The sequence below is a fragment of the Hemicordylus capensis genome, chromosome 6 (genome assembly GCF_027244095.1).
Source record: "Hemicordylus capensis ecotype Gifberg chromosome 6, rHemCap1.1.pri, whole genome shotgun sequence".
In the NCBI taxonomy this organism is placed as follows: Eukaryota; Metazoa; Chordata; class Lepidosauria; order Squamata; family Cordylidae; genus Hemicordylus; species Hemicordylus capensis.
The window spans coordinates 26,034,233-26,054,455 of NC_069662.1; the positions used below are offsets into that span (position 1 = coordinate 26,034,233).

The 20,223-nt window shown below is 43.2% G+C and overlaps 1 protein-coding gene across 1 annotated transcript; it reads left to right on the plus strand.

Annotated features, from left to right (window-relative positions):
• Positions 1-797: 797 nt before the first annotated feature.
• Positions 798-17,622, plus strand: LOC128330984 (vomeronasal type-2 receptor 26-like). Its single transcript, XM_053264353.1, has 7 exons — positions 798-823; positions 2,598-2,889; positions 4,865-5,725; positions 5,931-6,158; positions 6,871-6,997; positions 10,378-11,261; positions 17,521-17,622. The coding sequence occupies exons 1-7, from the start codon at positions 798-800 to the stop codon at positions 17,620-17,622; spliced, it is 2,520 nt and encodes an 839-aa protein (XP_053120328.1).
• Positions 17,623-20,223: the final 2,601 nt, after the last annotated feature.

Genomic DNA, 20,223 nt, shown 5'->3' on the forward strand with positions numbered 1-20,223 from the left:
CACAAAATACTAAAAGAGAGAAGAAAGATAAGATTACTTCCACCTTCTGGTCTTAATGCAAACATAATTACAATCGATATACAAAATAAATTACAGATCAAACCCAGATCTCGGGAACAAATGATGGCCTTGGTGAACGTTAACATTTATAAAAGGTTCCCAAACAAGCATAAATGACTCTGTTGAGGCGCTGTTCACTGAAGAGTGCCAATTAGTAGCCTATAAAATCCTAGCTGCTGTAATCATGTATAAAAATACCTCAGTTAACTTAATGGGAATGTAAAGTTTTGTCAAATTTAGAAGAAAGAGTTCTGGCAGAAAACGGGAATTTGATTTCCAAAATCTGCTCCATTTTAGAGTAAATTTGCTTCCAAAATGATTGGGCTTTGTTACAAGTCCACCCCATATGATAAAATGTCCCCACTTGTTGGTTATATTTTCAGCATTCTTTTGAGAAGCAATTATCAATCTTATTAATGATCAGTGTACCACCTGAAAAACATCTTATACCAGTTTTCCCTTAAATTATCACTTAAAGTAAATTTAATATTCTTATTCCATTGATGTTCCCAATTGGAGATATCTATCATTTTGTTGATATTCTGCATCTATTTTATTATACATTCTTTGATCTGATCAGTTTCTGTCTCATATTTCAGTAACAACTTATATATCACACGCAACATGTGATCAGTTTTCTGATTAATTAAATCTTCTAAATCAGTTAATTCTCTAAGTTTCCCCCCTTTTTTTGTAACTCTTTCTGCACAATCAAACCATCTGAAGATATTGACGCCATGGAGGTTTTTGAGCCAACTCCTTTGTAAGCATTTGAATAGATTTCACCTTTGTCTTATCCAAAGTTAAACTTTGTAAAGTATATGAGTTTTCTCTCCAAAATGTATATATGCAAAACATTTCTTCTTCGTGAAAGTAGACGTTTAGAATTGATGCCAAAGTGGATAATCTTGGGCTTATCCTATTCTATTTGATATTTGTCCCAAACATGTAAAAGACTATTTCTAATCCTATATTGCTGTATCTCTGGATCCTTCTTTTTCCCGGTTATCCATAAGAAATTATTTAAACCTATGGAAAGGCCAGAGCCCTCCATTTCCATGAAACTAACAAAGGGAAACTTAATCCAATCAGAAATCCAAGTCAAGCAGCTGGCATGATAATAAAGCTTCAAATTAGGAACAGTTAAACCACCTCTTTCCGCTTTATCTTCTGCGGTGTTAGAAGGGAGGTTTAAGGGAATTCCTTAAGGAATCGTTTATGCACTTGTGGCACTGGAGTTGTTGAATCAGTAGCGCATGTCCTTTTACACTGTGCCTTTTATAGGACTATTTGCCCTATATGGATAGAACCTCTTTTAAAAGACAAACCGGGTTATTCTGATGAGTATTATGTTTTTTATTTTTAATGGACTGCCGCGCGGAGGTTACAGAGAGGATTGCAAGATTCTGTGCTGCAGCATGTAAAATGAGACGAGATAAACTTACTTGTGTATGACCTTGCCATCCTTGTAACTCAGTTTTATGTAATTTATTGTTTTGATGTTGTATATTTTTATTGTATTGTATTGTTTTTATTCCTTGTTTGTTTGTTTTCTGGTCATGGACCGTAATAATAAATTTGATTTGATTTGATTTGAACCACCTCTTTCTTTTAAAACTTGCATAACCTTAAACTTGATTCTAGGCATTTTATAATTCCAAATAAACATGTTTAGCTGACTCTGCCACAGTTTTAATGTCTTATCTTCAATCCTTATCAGAATCATTTGAAAAAGAAAATTCACCCTTGGTAATATATTCATTTTTATCGATGATATTCTTCCATACCTTTTGTTTTTTTGTTTTTTGCAAATTAATTTTTTATTGATTTTAACAATATTCTTATTAACATGCACAACAAATAAACAAAATATGGACTTCCCACTCACACCTCTTCGTGAATCATCAACTATAATATTTACCTTTGCTATAATAATAATAATTCAAAACATAGATATAAACCTTACAAACATAATTTTAATCTACCCAACCTGCTATTATTACTAAATTTCAAACCCTGCTGTAAAATCCATAGTAGGAAAGATATTCTTCCATACCATACCACTTTTCCCACCTGTCCAAATCTGCCAAGATAAGTTTCCAAGTTTGCAGGTAATTATTTTTAAACAAGTCTTTCTTATTCTTAGTTAAATTAATCCCAAAATATTTAATTGGTTTCTTGGTAACCTGGAATCCAGAAGTATTGTGGAAGTAGTCCAATTCAGTATCTGTAGCATTCTAGGTTTTTACTACTATTAAACTTAAAACCAGAGACAGTGCCATATTGATATATATGTGCCAGAAAAATGTCAAGAGAGTCGTTTATCTGTGTAATAGTAAAAAGTACATCATCCACATACAATTTTAGTTTATGTTATTGATTTCCCATAGTAATTCCACCATCCTGAAAGGTGTGGAGCCATCAGATTTCATATTGGAGGGAATTACTCTTTATCATCATAAATATATAAATACAGCTTCATTGTGACTTCAGAGTTTTAGTTATCCTTCTGACAAAGAATGCAACTCTCATTCTAGGACACTGACGAAGAATTACCAGCACATCCTGGCCTTGGCATTTGCAGTAAGGGAGATCAATGAAACCCCCCAGCTCTTACCCAACATTACTTTGGGTTTACAAATCTATGACAGCTATTTCAATGCCAAGTCAACGTATCATGCCACAATGCTACTTATGTCCTCACTGAAGAGATTTGTCCCCAACTACGTATGTGACCCCCAGAATAACCTGATAACAGTCATTGGGGGACTAGACCCCCTAACTTCCCTTCACATTGCAACAGTCTTGGATATTTACAAAATTTCACAGGTAGGTTTTGTGGTTGGAATATGGAGACTTAAGAATTAATGAGCATTTCCTTCGTTCTTTCTAATGAGGATTCATCCTTTGGATAGAGAAATTGGTGCATTTGAAGAAAATTGATGGAGTATTTGTATTTGGAATAAGTTTGAATTTTAGTTTGTGAGTTGATCAAAAATAAAACAAAAATACCCTAGAAATGGGACTTCAAAAAGTATTTCAATTCTCATTAGATGTTTAACAAAAGATGTTATCTAGGAGGAGCATCAGCACAAGGCAACCATGAGCAACTACCAATGGTGCGGCTTTCCATAGGGCCCTGTGCTGATGCCCTTCTCCAGACTTGGTCTCCAAGGGAGGACCGAACTCTTCTCCAATATATTACATGAACTCAATAGAACATAATAATAAACAAATAAAATCTAAAGTTATAATAAATATATATCAAGAATGAAAGAAAGATAAGTCCATCTTATTTAAAATATTCAGGCAAGAGGAATAGATGAGTCAGTCTCATTTAAAATATTCCCAATTACTGATTTTAATTAGTAATCACTGTATACCTCAAAAATACATAAGCTCAAAATCCACAGTAACAAACCCCAAAACTGTTTTCCAAAATCCAAATTCACTAACAAAAAAATTTCAAAGCATTTTTCTTTCAAAGCATTTTTCAAAGCAATCCTTTCTTAAAATGCCAGAAACCCTGACTGATGAACAAATAATCCAAGAATTTTCTATTCCTCTTACTTGGTACAATTGACATATCTGTTGTTCTTTTTTGATAAATATTTATTACTTTCAATCTCATCTAATGGATTTTGCTCTTTATTGTATTTATAATGATTAATTCCATTGTATTAATCCTTCAAAATGTATATATTGCTAATTGGGTCCATGTTTTATATTGTTCTTACATGTTTTGTCTGTTTTTGACATATTAAGAGGTAGTAGCATTTTTTAGCTGCTTTATCATTGTAGTTTGGGTTCTATTAGGATCTGTTCTTACATGTACTATATTATTAACTTAGATCCCCATTTGAAATAGAGAACACAGGAATACAGTGATTTCATTAACATGTGTATGGGGTTATTCTAAGGATTCCTGATGACGGCTGAAATCCTGACTAACACTGTAGGTGCAGAGTGATAAATAGCTCAGCCACAGCAGCAGTGTTCACACAGAAGTCACACATACACAGTGGGCTAATCATTGCCAATCCCCAACATCTTTCAATGTAGTTTGAGGCACCTGAATATATATTCCTGGATTCATGACCAAGAGGGACCTCTGGGCACACAGACACAGCTGATGCGAGAATGATATTACTGCAGGTGGACTTCTTTATACCTGTGTGCCTGCAGTGCTGCACCATTAGTCAGGATGTGAGCAAACATATATGAAGATCCTACCTAACCCCTGCTAACTTGTCAAAGGGGCACCTTTTAATGTGGTGATTCTCTTTATTTAGCAGGGGGAGAGTAACTGTCCCTATCCAACCCCAGCACAGTACCTCCAGTGACTGTTGCTGGTGTCTATCTTGTGTTTCTTTTTAGATTGTGAGCGCTTTGGGAACAGGCATCCATCTTATTTGTTTGTTATTTCTCTGTGTAAACTGCCCTGAGCCATTTTTGGAAGAAGCAGAAGAAGACCCAAATAATCCCAGTAGTAATTGGTGCCCTAGGTGCAATTCCAAAAGACCTCGAAGAGCCCCTCAACACCATAGGGGCCACAGAAATCACCATCAGCCAATTACAAAAAGCAACTTTACTGGGAACAGCCTATATTCTGCAACGATATCTATAATAACAACAAGAACAATATTGATAATAAAATTCAGCCATCCCAGGTCCTTGGGAAGGACTCAATGTCTGGATAAAACAAACCAGTCAATAACACCTGTCTGACTTGAAAGAAATACCACTTGAAAGTGCTAAATAAATGTGATTATTCTTATCCTCCCCCCTTTCCGATTCTCTTTAGATCACCTACAGTCCTGCTCCGGTTATGAATGATAAAACCCCAGGACTGCCCTTCTATCAGATGTTCCCAAGTGAAGAACATCAGCACCAGGGGATTCTCTCTTTACTTCTGCATTTCAGCTGGAAGTGGATTGTTGGCATTGTTATGGATAATGACAATGGAGAAAGATATGTGCAAACTGTGTTCTCATTGTTTTCCCAGAATAGTATTTGTTTTGATTTCATAGAAAGAGTACCCCAAATAGATTTCCTCTCTGATCTTCTGGACAAGATGCAAGAAAGTGCACAAATACAAGATAAAGTCATGGAGAGCAAAGCCAATGTGGTAGTGGCCTATGGAGAATCTTATACCTTGGCACATTTTAAATTTGCCACATTTGTGTTAGGATTAGGACTTGCAAGGAATGCAATAAAAGGTAAAGTGTGGATAGGAACAATCCAAATGGAGGCTGCCGCATTTGCCTTTCAAAGAACTTGGGATCTAGGACAAATCCATGGAGCACTCTCTTTCACAGTTCACTCCAGTGATCTGCCGGGATTTCATCAGTTTGTTGAGAGAAGAAACCCAACCAGCACCAAAAGGGATGGTTTCATCCAGGACTGGTGGGAACGGCTTTTCAATTGTATCTTCCCAAATCCTTTTCTGAGCAACTTAGAGAAGAAGATTTGCACAGGAGAGGAGCAGCTGGAGAGCCTTCCTAAGGATATGTTTGAACTGAGGATGACTGGCCATAGTTATAGCATCTACAATGCTATTTATGCGGTGGCCCATGCTTTACATGACATATCCTCATCTCTCTTCAAACACAGAGTAATCATGGATGGAGGGGGACTGAGGCTGCTGAAACAACGGTTGATGCAGGTAATGGGGTGACCGTTCTCAAAGGATGGAGCATCATATAATTCGACAGCAAAATCTGTGCAGGCTTGAGGCTTAGATCTAATATTTAAATGATTGCTGGTCTCAGGGGAAAAAGAAGAAAATGGCAGCCATCTGTGGCATGTGTTTCAAAAATTGGGCTAGTTGTGGCATTTTCTTATCTCTTACTGTTTCCTTTCCCATCTAGCTCCATCAATTTCTGAGTGGCTTTTCATTTAACAACAGTGCAAGGGACACTGTTTCCTTTAACCAAAATGGTGAGATAGTATCAGAATTGGATTTGATGAATTGGGTTACTTCCTCCAACAATACCTTCAATAATGTGAAAGTTGGGAGGATGGATCCCCAGGCTTCTCAGGACCAAGCATTCAAGATCAATGAGGATGATGTAACCTGGCACAGATCTTTCAATCAGGTATGAGAAACATTCCTTCTGGGCTCCTGAGAGATTCTGCAACTTTGGAATCATGCTTCCTTGAAGTGCTAGACCTTTTAATATATGTTAAGGATTGGAATATCTCATCCCTCATCCCTTGATTCAAAGTTTAAAGAGGTGGAAAGAAAAACTGCCTTAAACCCTCATGCTGAAACAGTTCTAGCTGTCTTTACATTGAACTTGAAGATGTTTGTATTGTGGGGTGAAATAGGTTGCAGCATCCTTAGTAAGTAAAGTGTGCTGTCAGGTCGATTTTGACTCCTGGCACCCACAGAGCCCTGTGGTTTTCTCTGGTCGTATACAGGAGGGGTTTACCATTGCCTCTTCCCGTGCTGTATGAGACGATACCTTTCAGCATCTTCCTATATCACTGCTGCCTGATATAGTACCAGCAGGTATTCGAACCTGCAACCTTCTGCTTGTTAGTCAAGCATTTCCCCACTGTGCCATTAGGTAGCTAGAGCATCCTTAGTAGTAGCATCTATTTTGAACCCAGCTACAAAATGACAGCATATCCAGTATAGCATTAAATGGTTGGTGTACGATGGAATCACAATACAATGGTTCCCATACACATACCATTTTGGGAAGATACAGAAAAAAACAAAACAAAAACAAAACCTCTGAATGTTAAGAATTCCAAGTTTCTCATTCTCAGGATTATAATTGTCCCCTTTGATTTATGGATTAGGTACGCCCTCTTTCTCTGTGTAGTGATAGTTGCCATCCTGGCTCCAGGAAGACAGTGAAGGAGGGGCAACCATTTTGCTGCTATGATTGCACACCATGTCCAGAAGGGAAGATTTCAGACCAAAAGGGTAAGGAATATACATTTGTGGAATTCCTTCTAGGGGAGGTTCTCTTGGAATTCCAACTGTTATCCAACATCATTCTGTTTCTAAGAGAGAAGGCAGAGGTAGTTTGGTCATATTGATTCTAGGTCTTTCATAGTCACTATATTTTAATATCTTTGTGGGCCGACTTTCCAGAAAGGAAGCTGCAGCATTACTTTGTGTTTTTTGTTGTTGTTTTTATTGCTTTATTCAGAGGTATACCTAGGTAATTTTGGTGCCTAGGCCTTTGGAGCCCACCCCACATGTGCAAATTAAGCACCATCCCCCTAATATTATCCCACATATTTCTTTCCCCACTCCCACTCTTTCTCTAAAGCACCCAGCACAAGTCATAATCACACTTGGCCGACTGGCTCAGTGCAGGCCAGCGTCTACACCACCCAGGACAGATTGAAGAGGATTTCGGGGGTCCCCATAGAGTGTAGAGGAGACCTTGGACTTCAGCCCCAATGACCAGGGGTAAGAGCACCACAGATTCTATTTAGATACTGTGGCTATTCTCATGATGGGGAAAAAAAAGGCTAATGGAGCACAGCCCAGTTTTCCCCCATCGCGAGAACTACTGGGCCCATGGGCAAGCCCTATGATTCTCAGCCCTCCCCTTAACCCAAGCTAGTGGAGTGAGTACTCTGCTAACCCGGGTTTCCTGGTTGTGATCTTGTGAGGCAGCTTGTGTGGAGACCCCCCTCAGGAGGCTAAAAACAAGCGTCCCGGTCTCTGGGGTCTCCCCAGGATGCCCCATGCACTCGTGACGGAGCTGGCAATTGTGTGGGTAGCTGATTTGGCTGCCCCGGGCTCCACCGCTGATCATCTGTGGGGAGAGTGGGCTAAGCCCATTCTACCTGTAGAGCCCAGTAAGGCCCTACACACCGATCCTGTTTAGGAGCATTACTGTCTTTCATAAAACTCATCCCAAGGCAATTTCCAAAAGCTAACATACAATAAAATCCCATACAATCACTTTAAAATATTAAAACCATAAAAACAACAAATAGTAGAAGTCATAAAATGACAAAGCTGGAGCAGCCAGAAAGCAGAGAGAGAGAGAGAGAGAGAGAGGGGCAACCCCAAAGGACGAAAAGCCTGACCAAATAAAACAAGCTGTTAGAGGTTGGTTTTTTTTTAAAGCAGCTGTTTTATAGCTGTTTCACTCATAAAGACAAAGTAGCCTTAACTAGTTTTAACTCTTTATTCTGAAACAACTTTATTTCCCCCTCTTTCCTTTCCCTCCCTTTTCTTTCTGACTCCACTCCCCACACCTTCTATGGGATCCCCACTGGGACAAACTTCTAAAATCCCAAAACATAAAAGTCAATTAGACAGAACACAAAAGCAGCCACAGATGCCAAACAACAGTTCTTCTTTGTGGATGGCAATGGTTGGAGGATGCTTCTCTTTAGGTATAGAATACCAAGGAAAAATTTTAGCCAATTGTACTCTTGTGTTGAAACAATTACTTTGACTACCAGATTGTTCCTCAGCCTAATTCAAAATGATAGTTTTGCCCTACCTGTTTTAAGTCTTGGATATCTCCAGGAGTAACCCTCTCCATGTAAGGCCAAAACTTAAGATCACTCAAGGGAACTCTCCTTTGTGCTCCAAACTTTATAGAGGTTGGACAGTTTTCTACAAGTATGGTCCCTTCCTTTGGTCTCTGGAATACCGTTCTACTTGATCCTTCATTTACCTCTTCTGTCAGTCTTCTGCAAAGACAGTAGTTTTCCCAAATGATTTACTAATGAAAACTTTTTTGTCATATTCCCCCTGTGCTGTGACATTAAAATAATGAAACAAAGAATTTCAAGTATTATTATCATTATGAAAGAATGCCCCATCCTGCAGCCTCATGCTGAGGGATGGGTCTTTTGTCCCACCCCCTCAGCAACAGCTGCAGGGAGCACATTGTTTGGTCAGGGCTAAGGGGGAGATGGGGTTTGCATGCCATTGAGGATGTCCCTTGCCTTCCATATTCAGTCTGTTTTTACTGGCTTACCCTCCGTCCCATCACTAGAGGCAGAACGGGCTCTGCTGATCATCCTTTTGGAGGCCGAGTAGGATTTTTCGGCCCCTCCATGGATTGGCCATGTTGGGGGGGGGGGCTTTTTGATTACTCCATTCTGTCTTTCCTCATGCTAGTTAGTTATAGGTCACAACTGGGCAGTGTGGGCTGGGTGGAGGTGTAGAAGGGTTTGAGACCGGTGAACACCCTTGGGCATTTTAAAAGGGTGAATTGGTCAATTGGTCCTCAGAGGCTGTACAGCCTGGGGACTTTGATTTGCCATGACACCTGCTTCAGGTTTTCACAAACCTCAACATCTGTGCGCCTAGAAGTTCCCTAACCCCTTGGGGTTGGCAATGATGGGGATGAAGCGGGAAAAGAAAGGAATGTCTGAACCCAGCCTTTGAATGGACAGGAATGTCTGAACCCACTGTTGTGGGGTGGAGATTATTCCATACTTAGTTCGCTAATTTGATTATGCAATAAAGTTGTGGCCCTTATACCCAATTTGAAATGTTTCTGTGTCTTCCTGACAGTGTGAGGACATTACATTTCTTGGGCCCATTGCTTTGGAAATTAAAGCTGGATATCATTGCAACATATATAAAGAATGAATGAATGAATGAAGCAGGACTAAGATTTCATATAGGTCCTTTTTTGTGGGTAAAAATAAAGTTCCTTTAGTTGACCAACCAAATTCTAAGACAATGGAGGCCATTTTAATTCAACAAAATGTCCAGTAAGCAACATAACAGGCAGAAGTATGGCACTGCTATTTACTACATCAGAATTGCTGCAGAATTCTAAGGTAGAACTGAAGCTGGACAGATTGAATGACCCTTTCCCATGAACAGGTGCCTGGGCAGAAGCGCAAGCAGAAGGGCGAACAGTGAGGAATACTACAGATGCTCACCTCCCTCACATTCAGCCAGGTCCCAATCACTGGGCATGCAGATCACATGCCTAGACAATCCACTGCTGCCCAAGGTAGTGGGGAGCTGTGGGGACCAGGATGCATCATGCCAGCCCTAGAAATACCACAATGCACCACATGGGTGCACATTGCATTGTGGGTATTCCCCCAGTGATGCACCCATCACCCCTAAGTGTCAAGGTGTACCTCAGTGTCTCAGCACCAGCTGAAAGCAGCCAGCACTTACACAAGGTCAGTTTCCTGCTGATTGTGAGAAAAGCTTCATTCTCTGCAACACCCAGACTGTCTTACAAGTTAACATAGGTCCCAATGTGGTTTGCAATGGCACCGGTGAGTGAAAAATAAATGGACGTTGAGTGAGCTTTTTGAAATGGTTTCGAGACTAAATTCCTACATTTTGCATTTTTCCAGACGTGAATGACTGTTATAAATGCACAGATGAAAAGTACTCAAACAAAAACCGGGATTTCTGCCTTCCAAAGGAGATAAGTTTTCTGTCATATGAAGAACCTTTGGGGTTTATACTAGCCAGTGTTTCTCTTTTCTTTTGTGTGATTACAGCTCTGGTGCTCAGGATATTTCTGAAGCACCACGAAACTCCCATTGTGAAAGCCAACAACCGGAACCTCACCTACATTCTCCTCATCTCCCTCCTGCTTTGCTTCCTTTGCGTTTTGCTGTTCATTGGTCAGCCACAGAAGGTGACATGTCTTCTCCAACAAACTGCTTTTAGCATCATCTTCTCAGTGGCTGTTTCCTGTGTGCTGGCAAAAACCATCACAGTGGTTGTGGCTTTCATGGCCACCAGGCCAGGATCCAGGATGCGGAAATGGATGGGGAAGGAAATGGCCAACTCCATTGTTATTTCTTGCTCTATTATTCAAGCAGGCATCTGTGCTGTGTGGCTAGCAATATCTCCTCCTTACCCAGATGCTGACATGCACTCAGTAGTTAACAAAATTGTCTTAGAATGTAATGAAGGGTCTGTCATTTTCTTTTATTTAATCCTGGCCTATATGGGTTTCCTGGCTATGGTCAGTTTCACAGTGGCTTTCTTTGCTAGGAAACTTCCTGACAGTTTCAATGAAGCCAAGTTTATCACTTTCAGCATGTTGGTCTTTTGCAGTGTGTGGATATCCTTCATTCCAACCTACTTGAGCACTAAGGGTAAAGACATGGTGGCTGTTGAGATCTTCTCTATCTTAGCCTCCAGTACTGGCTTGCTGGGTTGTATCTTTCTACCCAAATGTTACATAATATTGTTGAAGCCGGAGCTTAACAACAGGGAACAGCTAATAAAAAGAAAGGCAATATAAGGTCTATATCATATGTGAGTGTCTATTCACACTCTTATTTAAAAACAAAAAACCCTCTCAGCAGCTGTTGATATAATGGCAAGATTTATTTGGAAAACTGAACCAAGATTTGCTTAATGGGAAGGCAGCATCTATGAATATCCATTATCTTTTCTCAAGTTTCCCTTTGAGACAATTGGTTTGAACTCCTAAATAATTTTTAATCCCAGGCATATCAGCAAAAACATTTTTTAATCAGCTTCCAATTGTTCTACTCATTCTGCTTACTACTACTACTACTACTACTTTAATGACTTTTGAAAACATACCTCTTTTGTCAGGCTTTTAGTTTATGATGTTTTAAATTTTTAAAATTCAATTCATGGTAATTTTAATGTGTTAATAATTATTGTGAAGTGCCCTGGGATTTTATACAAAGGTATATAAATGCAAAAAATTATGTACACACACACACACACACACACACACACACACACACACACACACTTTCTGGTTGGCATTCTTTTTTCTTTTTTCAACAGGACACACTTGCAGACGACCTGCTTTGAGTCCACACCCTCTGTCACCCTACAGACGGGCGGATGGAGGCCAGTGGCAGCCTGGGTCCAATTTGATGCCTTGTCCACATACTCCCACCCCTGCATCTGATGTCAGATGCTAAGACCTCCCCCCGCATCTGATGTCAGGGGGTTGCTTCGAAGCAGGGCCACATAGCCCTGTTTGCAAGCAAAATCCTCCGGTTAGCACCTCATTCGCAGGGCGATCAGAGGGGCTCCACCTGCCTAAAAGGGAGAGCCCATTTCATTTGAAAGCATAAATATGCCCCCTGCCTCTGATGTCAAATGCAGGGTGTGTGGTTGGGGTGCCAGGTGCAGTCCCTCATTGGCAGTGGCCCAGGTTCTTGGAACCAGTTTGCTCAATGGTGGCTCTGCCTCTGTCTACAGATACTTGCTCTACCTTCTGAAACCTGACCCTTTACCTCAGTTTATGAGAATGCCCTCTTCCCAAATGTCATTCAGTCAGTCAGTCAGTCAGTCTTCATTACAAATTCATGTCTCTTAACAAGTATTCAAAATAAAATTCACCTGATCATCCCAAATATTCTTTAGAATATTATCAATGAACCCTATACCACCCCAAATAATTCATTAATAATTCAGAGGTCCCATTCATTTTGGCCCTCAAGATAGCCATCTATGTTTAGAGAAAATAAACTATCCTCTGGTTGGTTTCTCAGCACACCATTCAATGGCCAGAATGTCCTACATACTCCAGTCAGGTCATTATGAAACTCAGTTATCGTATTGAGAGGGGAAATGTCAGGAAGATTTAGCTTCAATAAATCCTTTGGCATAACCTGAAATAAAAGGTTTCCTCCTCCTCCACAAGGGGTGGGCCTTATCAACAAAAGACTGTGCACTGTCTTGTCTAGCACAGCACAATTGCCCTACAAGGAGCCACCGAGCACTGGCCTAATTTATAGGGTGTTATAGGGCATACCTTGGTGCTGTGCATATCGAGGGGAAGGTAGGATGTCAAGCCCAACACAACACCCTGCACATATAAGATGGGTGGTGTGTGGTGGAGTGTATTAGAAGCTCTGTATTGCTGCCCACTTCCTCCATCAACTGCATGTTAGGGATGTATCAAACTATTCAGGTACAAAAAGATTTCTACCCAAATCTGAATGATTTGGGTGATTTGTAGACAAAACAAATCACCCCTGTCTTCAATTGCCCAGATTTGGGTACAAAACAAATCACCCAAGATTCAGAGCCCTAAAATTTGGAGATTAGCACTTCCATTTTGTGGCCAAAGTGGGTTGAGTGGTAGTGCCCAATGGGTGGAAGCTACGACCCAAATTTCAAAGAAATTGGGCAAAGAGGTGATTTTTAGTGTCATTGGACAGTGCCGACTACAGACCCCTCCCACCCACAAGACAGAGGGGTACTACTTAGTTTATGTTCTAGGAATTTTTTTTCAAGTGTTTAGGCTCTTTGGTGTTTAACAACCTTTCCTCATAATGAATACCTATGAAGATTTATTACACACCAAAGTGTCTAAACACCTCAAAAATTCCTAAAATATAAACTGAGTACACAGTGGCTTGAGGGTTGTGGGGTAGTTGGCACATGGGATGCCATTAATTCCACACCCGCAAAGTAATGGGGTCAAAATTAACAAAAGAAATGAAAGTGTGTAATGAAGACACCAAATAATCTAAACACTTCAAAAATTCCTACAAAATATACTGAGTACCCCACTGCCTTGCAGGTGGGGGGAGTGTAGTTGGCACATGGCAGTTGGCACTGTCCAATGACAGTCAAAATGAACAGAAGAAATGAAGGTATGCAATGAATCCTCATAGGGATTCATTATGAGGAAAAGCTATTATACACCAAAAGAATTCAAACAGTTGAAAAAATAGTGACCGCACATTTTGCTGCAAAATTCCGCTTCTATAAGCTTAGGTTGGTTTTTTGGGTTTTTTGTTTTTTTTTTAAGAAAGCTGGAGATCCATTTTAGGGTTAGGAAAGGGCAACTTTGATTCCCCATTATTTCTTATGGTGGAAATATACAAAAACATTTAAAAAGATAAATAAAATCATTAAATGTCAACCTAGTTCCCCACTGCTTTGAAATCTGGGCGGTAGGTGGCACCAATGCGGACCTACCCACCACCCAAATTTGGTGCCCAGGACCTTTTTTAAGTGATCCAAATTGATCCAAATCAAATCAAATCAAATCCAAATCAAATCTGAGTTGCTTCAGGGGGACAGATTTGGGCTGATTTGATTCAGGCACAAATCAAATCTAAAAAAATTGATTCATGCACATCTCTAGTAATCATCTTATCAGCCAATAGGGTGCATTTTTAGTCCCCACCATTACTAGGTTAATTTTAATGTTTAGTTTCTTGAAAACTGTAAAAGTGACAACAATGATTTTTGTTTCTCTACCTGTTGACCTGCAGTTATGAGATGGATACTGAAATCTGAGAGTTAAGGGAAATCCCCATTGCCTAGGGATCTTTCTGTACTCGTGGGGCAAACACTGATCAGTAGTCTTCATTTGGAATTGCAAATACTTGTATTCAAACATTCGAATACACAAGAAATTAAGAAAATTTGGCCCTGTTTTATGATATTTCACACCAGATATGTAGCAATAATTGAGCAGATGGGTTCAAAGAACCTAGGCCCTCAGGTTCTGAGGGCACCCAAGCTCCACCTTTCCCTGTTTAAACCGATTTACCTAAAGAAAAATGTTCATCTCTTTGTAGCAATGTTTTTATACTCATACCTCTCCTACTCCTATTTCTTTTCTAGCCAGGTTTTTCTTGTGAGCCCCCAGGTCAGCAGTGCATTCAAAAACGCACTAAGAAATATCACTATGATATTATTAGCCCTGGAACATGCACAGAGGGTCCAGAAGTCCTTGGAGCACTGAGATTGGAATGTTGTTTCCCCTCCTAATGAGCAGTCTCTCAGACCAAGCCAAGGAATCAGCACCAGGAATCTCCCCCATGCCTCAGCAACCAGTGTGTGGGGCATCCTGTGAACCCAATGGTTTTTCTTCCACCCACACACACCCCACTGCCCACTAAAGTGCTGGCATCCCACTAGCTGGGTCTGGTTCTAGCTGCTGCCTTATTCCTTTCCCCGTATCTATAAAAAATAACTGTAACCCAACACGAGTCATGCGATATATGCTCAGATAAATGAATAACACACCGTGACTGAATATTTTGAAAGAGGAATGCTCAAGACTTAAACGAATCACCCCCAATTCTTTTATATATTAGACATATCAGAGCTAAAGTAACATTCCCACTTGATGTAACAAAGTGCATAAAAATATAATCCAAAATTCTCAAACAGATGTATAGTTCAATAGGCACATGGGTATAAAAAGTTCTTATCTTGTAGTCCTGATACAAGAAGTGGTGGCATTCCACCCGACTTTTTGGGCCTGGTTACCACTGCCACCATCTTTATTTTATCCTTGCTAGGGTTACTTGTACTTAAAATACAAAAAGACCCATCAAGCTCTCCCTGAGCATATTCTGGAATAAAAATCTATTTTATGTATTTATTCTTGCTGTTGCTTTTTTTTTAATATGCTGGCCTTGGGCCGAAATAAACAAATAAACAGTAAACAGAATAAAAAATAGCGCATTCAGCCCATTTAAGTGGGAAGATGGTTCATGCAAAATTTACGATCTTCAGATCAGCGGGAAGTATGTTTTTTTCAGAATTTATTCAAAAAATACCAAAAAAGGAGAGTCAACTTTCCCCTGATAATATTCTTCTTAAAGAGTAGTACATTCAGCTAATTCAAGTGGCAGGATTGTCCATGCAAAATTTGTAATTACAATAGGCCTGCATGTGTTCAGAACATTTGGATTCACAATCAGATTCTACCCAATCTGAACTTAAAAATATTAGATTCAGATTCTATTGCCCCTGTCAATGTAGGATATCAGATCAGATTCAGAATTCAAATCCTAATTCCAATTTATACCCTCCCTTCCCCCACCATGGTCAATGTGGAAACAAATAGAATCGTATATTGTGCCCAAATAGAATCATCCCTGGTTTATTTTGTGTCCAAATCAGTCTCCCTGAATCACCTCATTGAAAGCCTGAAGAACTATGACAGAAAGGTAGCTCTGGAAGCCAGGAAGCGAGAACCTAGAAAAGAGAGAATGAGCTTTCCATGGACTCTTTTTTTCTTGGATCTATTAATTAGGGATAATGCCCCTCCCCTTGGCCTCATGCAGAGGGGAGGGCGATTTGTACCAGCCACCCTGCACGAGGCCAAAAATCAACCTCATTGGTCGGGCTGAGAGGGGGCGGGGGTTGAGCCATTTGCTCGCAGTGCCCACCCCAAACTTTCAGTCTTGGCTCGACTTTCAACAGAGAAGGAGCTCCTCTGTGGTGCTCCTTCTCGGTTCCTGGAAGCGCAGGGGTTCTTTCCTCCCCGGCGGCAAGCGGGCAGCCCTGCTTCAGGGACACAAGCAGCGGCGATGACGTCGGCGGTTGTGGTGGGCCACTGGAGCGGCCGTGGTGGCACTCGGGCTTCGGCCCTGGTCTTCTCTTCCCTGGCGGTGTGAGAGCGGCCCTGCTGATCAGGGGCATCAGCGGCAGCATCTGCGGCTGCAGTGGGCCGCCGGAGTGGCCGTGGCAGCACTCGGGCTTCGGCCCTCGGTTTGGGCCCGGTCCCAGCCCCTCACTAGGGACCGCGGCGTCATTTTTCCCTGTCGGGTTTGGGGGAAGGGCGGTGGCCTTAGCTGGGTGGTGGTTTGGATTGCCGGGCAGGGCTCATCTGGGGGCTGTGGGACATTTCGGGAAGGGACTGCCAGCATCTGGGTGATGGCTGGGTCTGGCCTTGGTGGGGCGAGTGGGCAGATACTCTCCTTGGGGAGGCCTAGTGGGCAGCCACTCTCCTGTTGGCACCAGGGCCCCCCTTTTTTGGCTCTTTTAGGGGCGTGTTTGCCTTGAGTGGGGATTGGGGGTGCGCTCAATTTCCCCTTCCCTTTGGGTTTTGGCCTTGGGTGGGGCCATCTTTCGCATAATGCCTAGAAAGGCGAAGGAGAAGTCGGGTGGGAAGCCTGTTAAGCGGCCCAAGCAGCCTGCACCCCGTTCCTCTTCAGAAGAGGAGGATGAGGAGATGGTGCTTATCAGAGGCCTGGTGCAGAGGATATGAGCGTGCTTGAACACGGTGATGTTGCTGCTGGCCCTGTTTCTCCTGCTGCTCCTGTTGATCCTGCACCTGTTCCTGGAGTTCCTGTGTCAGAGGCTCCTGGCAACCCTGAACCTGCGTTGCCTGCTGGTCCCAGCCCTGGGGATCCGTCTGCTCCTGTTGTGCTGGGTGAGTCTGCTGCACCTACACCACCCGGAGGTACCGGCCAGTAGCCAGTAGTTCCTTGGCTGATACCTGCTATGGGCGGATGGGGAGGCCCATGCTTGCCGCCTTACACACAACACTGGGGCACAGGCTACATGCCGGGCATTCCTGGCACTATGGCGGGTTCACAGGGGGCAGCGGAACAAGTATGGTTAGGGCACAGGCCATCTTTGGGGTTGCCACCTATGGGTTTGGAGGGTGCGGCTCGTGCTGCCTCTGGCCAGTTGGGTAGTGCGGGTTTCTATCCTTTGGGTATGTTGCCTAACCAGCAGCACGCCCCGTATGGTGTGGTTGGGCTCCCTTTAGGGGAACATCTGCTTCCAACCACGAAGGAAAAAATCATAAAAGGGGAATATGTAGATATCTTCAGCCTTTTGTTTCGGGAGCGGGAGGTGAAGCACAGGGAGGGCGAATCGTGCAAGGAGCATGAGGCCATGAAAAGAAAGCCTGTTGAGAAGACTTGGAACAATTGGCTTTCAGGTTTTACTATCTATTGGGGGATTATTATGCAGTCCCAGCCAGCTAGGGGGCCGGCCCTTCTTAAGTATATGGATATAATCCATAGGGCGGTTTCAGACTTCGCAGGCACGGCGTGGGTTCGCTATGATGAAAGTTTTAGAATGCGGGCCACCCTGGACCCCTCCCTTCCTTGGGATACACCTTTGCAGGAGCTCTGGCTCGTGATTATGTCACCGTCTTGACCTGTGGACAGAGATAGGTCTGATAGTGGCCATTTGCTTTCAAAGCTGCATAGTGGTTGTTCAGCCTCAGTGGCGGGCCAGCAGTGGGTTCAACCCCACATGGTCTGCTGGGAATATAATAATGGGGGACATTGTGCGTGGCAGGCTGCAAGTTCAGGCATGCTTGTGGACTCTGCGGGGCAAAGCACCTGAGCTCCACTTGCCCAAGGGCTCGGGCCACGTGGTCAGGATCCAAATTCTGGCCTGGGGGCAGCAAGAGAGGGGGACCTCCCCCACCCTCTGTGGGTAAAGGATCCCAGCCCAATCAGGCTTGATGTACTCGAGCGCATGTTACAGGAGTATCCGGACAGGGCTGCCGCCGCCTATTTGTTAGCTGGCTTCAGGGAGGGATTTAGGATTCCCTCCATGTCCCGCCGGGTCCCCACCATGTCCAGCAACCTTAAGTCTGTGTTTGGAATGGAAGCAGTTGTCACCAAGAAGATCAATAAAGAAGTAGCAGCAGGCAGGGTTGCCAGGCCCTTTGACCACACCCCTTTCCCTGAATTGCGGGTTTCCCCTTTGGGAGTGGTGCCTAAAAATACGCCCGGTGAGTTTCGTATAATACATCATCTGTCATGCCCCAGGGGATCCTCAGTTAATGATGGAATTCCTGATGCCCTGTGCTCAGTTCAGTATATGTCTTTTGATGAGGCGGTGCAGATGGTGCAGAGCTGGGGGGTTGGGGCCCTTTGGGCAATATGTGACATTGAATCCACCTTCCATCTCCTTCCGGTTCACCCGGAAGATTTTGATTTATTGGGTTTTGCATTTGCTGGCAAGTTTTATTTTGATCGTGCCCTGCCGATGGGATGTTCTATCTCATGCGCGGCCTTCAAGGCTTTCAGTACATTCCTCGAGAGGGCCTTGAGGTGGAGGGCGGGCCTGAATTTTACAGCTCATTTTTTGGATGATTTTCTTTTCTCAGGACAGGCTAATTCTATGGAATGCCAGCAGCTGCTGGGTTGCTTTATTGCTTTATTGCAGTACTTCACCTGGAACTCATGCCTGCCACCTTATGGCACCTTGGCAGGTAGAGGCACAGCGGGCTATAGCAGCCTCACTGGCGCCCAGCACCCAGGCAAGCTATTCATCAAAAATATCCTCTTTCTCTCACTTTCTAAGGGCTGAGCGGTTGGCAGAGAACTGGCCAGTGCCCGGGGACCACCTCCTCCAGTTCCTTGTTCAGTTACACAGGGAAGGGCGTGCTGTGTCCATTTGAAATGGTTACATTGCAGCATTGTCCTTTGAAGCCCAGGCACGTGGGGTCGAGGACTGTTCAGGTGATCCCAGGGTCCGGAGGATGTTGGAAGGATGTGCTCGTGGGGTAAGGCAGGAAAGGGATGGTAGGCGCCCCCTTACACTAGATTTGATTCAGTCCTTGCTTGGGCAATTACCTACGTGTTGCAGGTCCACATGGGAAGTTGCTCTCTTTCAGGCAGCCTTGCTGGTTGCTTTGGGGGGGGCATTTTGGCCTGGGGAGCTATTGCCTAGGAGTGGCCGCTCCCCTCGGGACCGCTGCCTACAGTTTTCTGATCTGTCTTTCTCTAACGGGGAAGTGCAGTTGTTCTTGCGTAGGTCCAAAACAGAACAAAAGGGAAGGGGGCAAGTCATTCGCTTGGCGGCCGCCAGTGCCCCCACTATTTGTCCCGTAGCAGCACTCCGGTGCTATTTGGACCTGGGCCCCCATATGGGGGCTGTTTATTTGTTCATGATAATGGGGATCCGCTGACGCAATACCAATTTTTGGCAGTCCTGCACAGGGCCTTAGCCTCTACGGGGGTTTCAACCTCCGGTTTCACCCTCCATTCTTTCCGAATTGGGGCTGCTACCACTGCTAGTCAGATGGGACTTCATGAGGAGGTGGTGAAGCGTATTGGGTTTTGGAAATCCGCGGTAGTGAGGCGCTATGTGCGCTAAGTGGCTGCCAGTTCAGTGGTGTTTTACCTGTTTGTTTTCTTGGCAGGTGCTGGCAGAGCAGCGGCTCCTGTTTGTGTCCTCATTTGCAGCCATTTGTTGGTCTTCTGGGCATTCAAGAGGGCCAGCACCTCCCAATGGGGCACCCAGCTCAGTTTGGCGAAGCGTGCAGCGGTTTATTGGAAGGGCATGAGGGGTATGCTGTGGAGCCAGTTGCTTCCGGCTGTTTGGGATCATCTAGCCAGGTTCCCTAGGCCAGATGTTGTCATCATTCATTTGGGCGAGAATGACTTGGGCAAGTGGACTGGCATTTCTCTAGTTCAACAAGCCTCCTCCGATTTGGCAGTTTTAAAGGGTTGGCTACCCGATGTTCGCAT

Bases quoted from the DNA above. Each gene is read 5' to 3' on its own strand.
- LOC128330984 (XM_053264353.1), top strand. From the start codon at position 798: ATGGAGGTTTTTGAGCCAACTCCTTT. The intron at 824-2,597 runs GTAAGCATTTGA...CTCTCATTCTAG, and splicing joins GTTTTTGAGCCAACTCCTTT to GACACTGACGAAGAATTACC. The intron at 2,890-4,864 runs GTAGGTTTTGTG...GATTCTCTTTAG, and splicing joins ATATTTACAAAATTTCACAG to ATCACCTACAGTCCTGCTCC.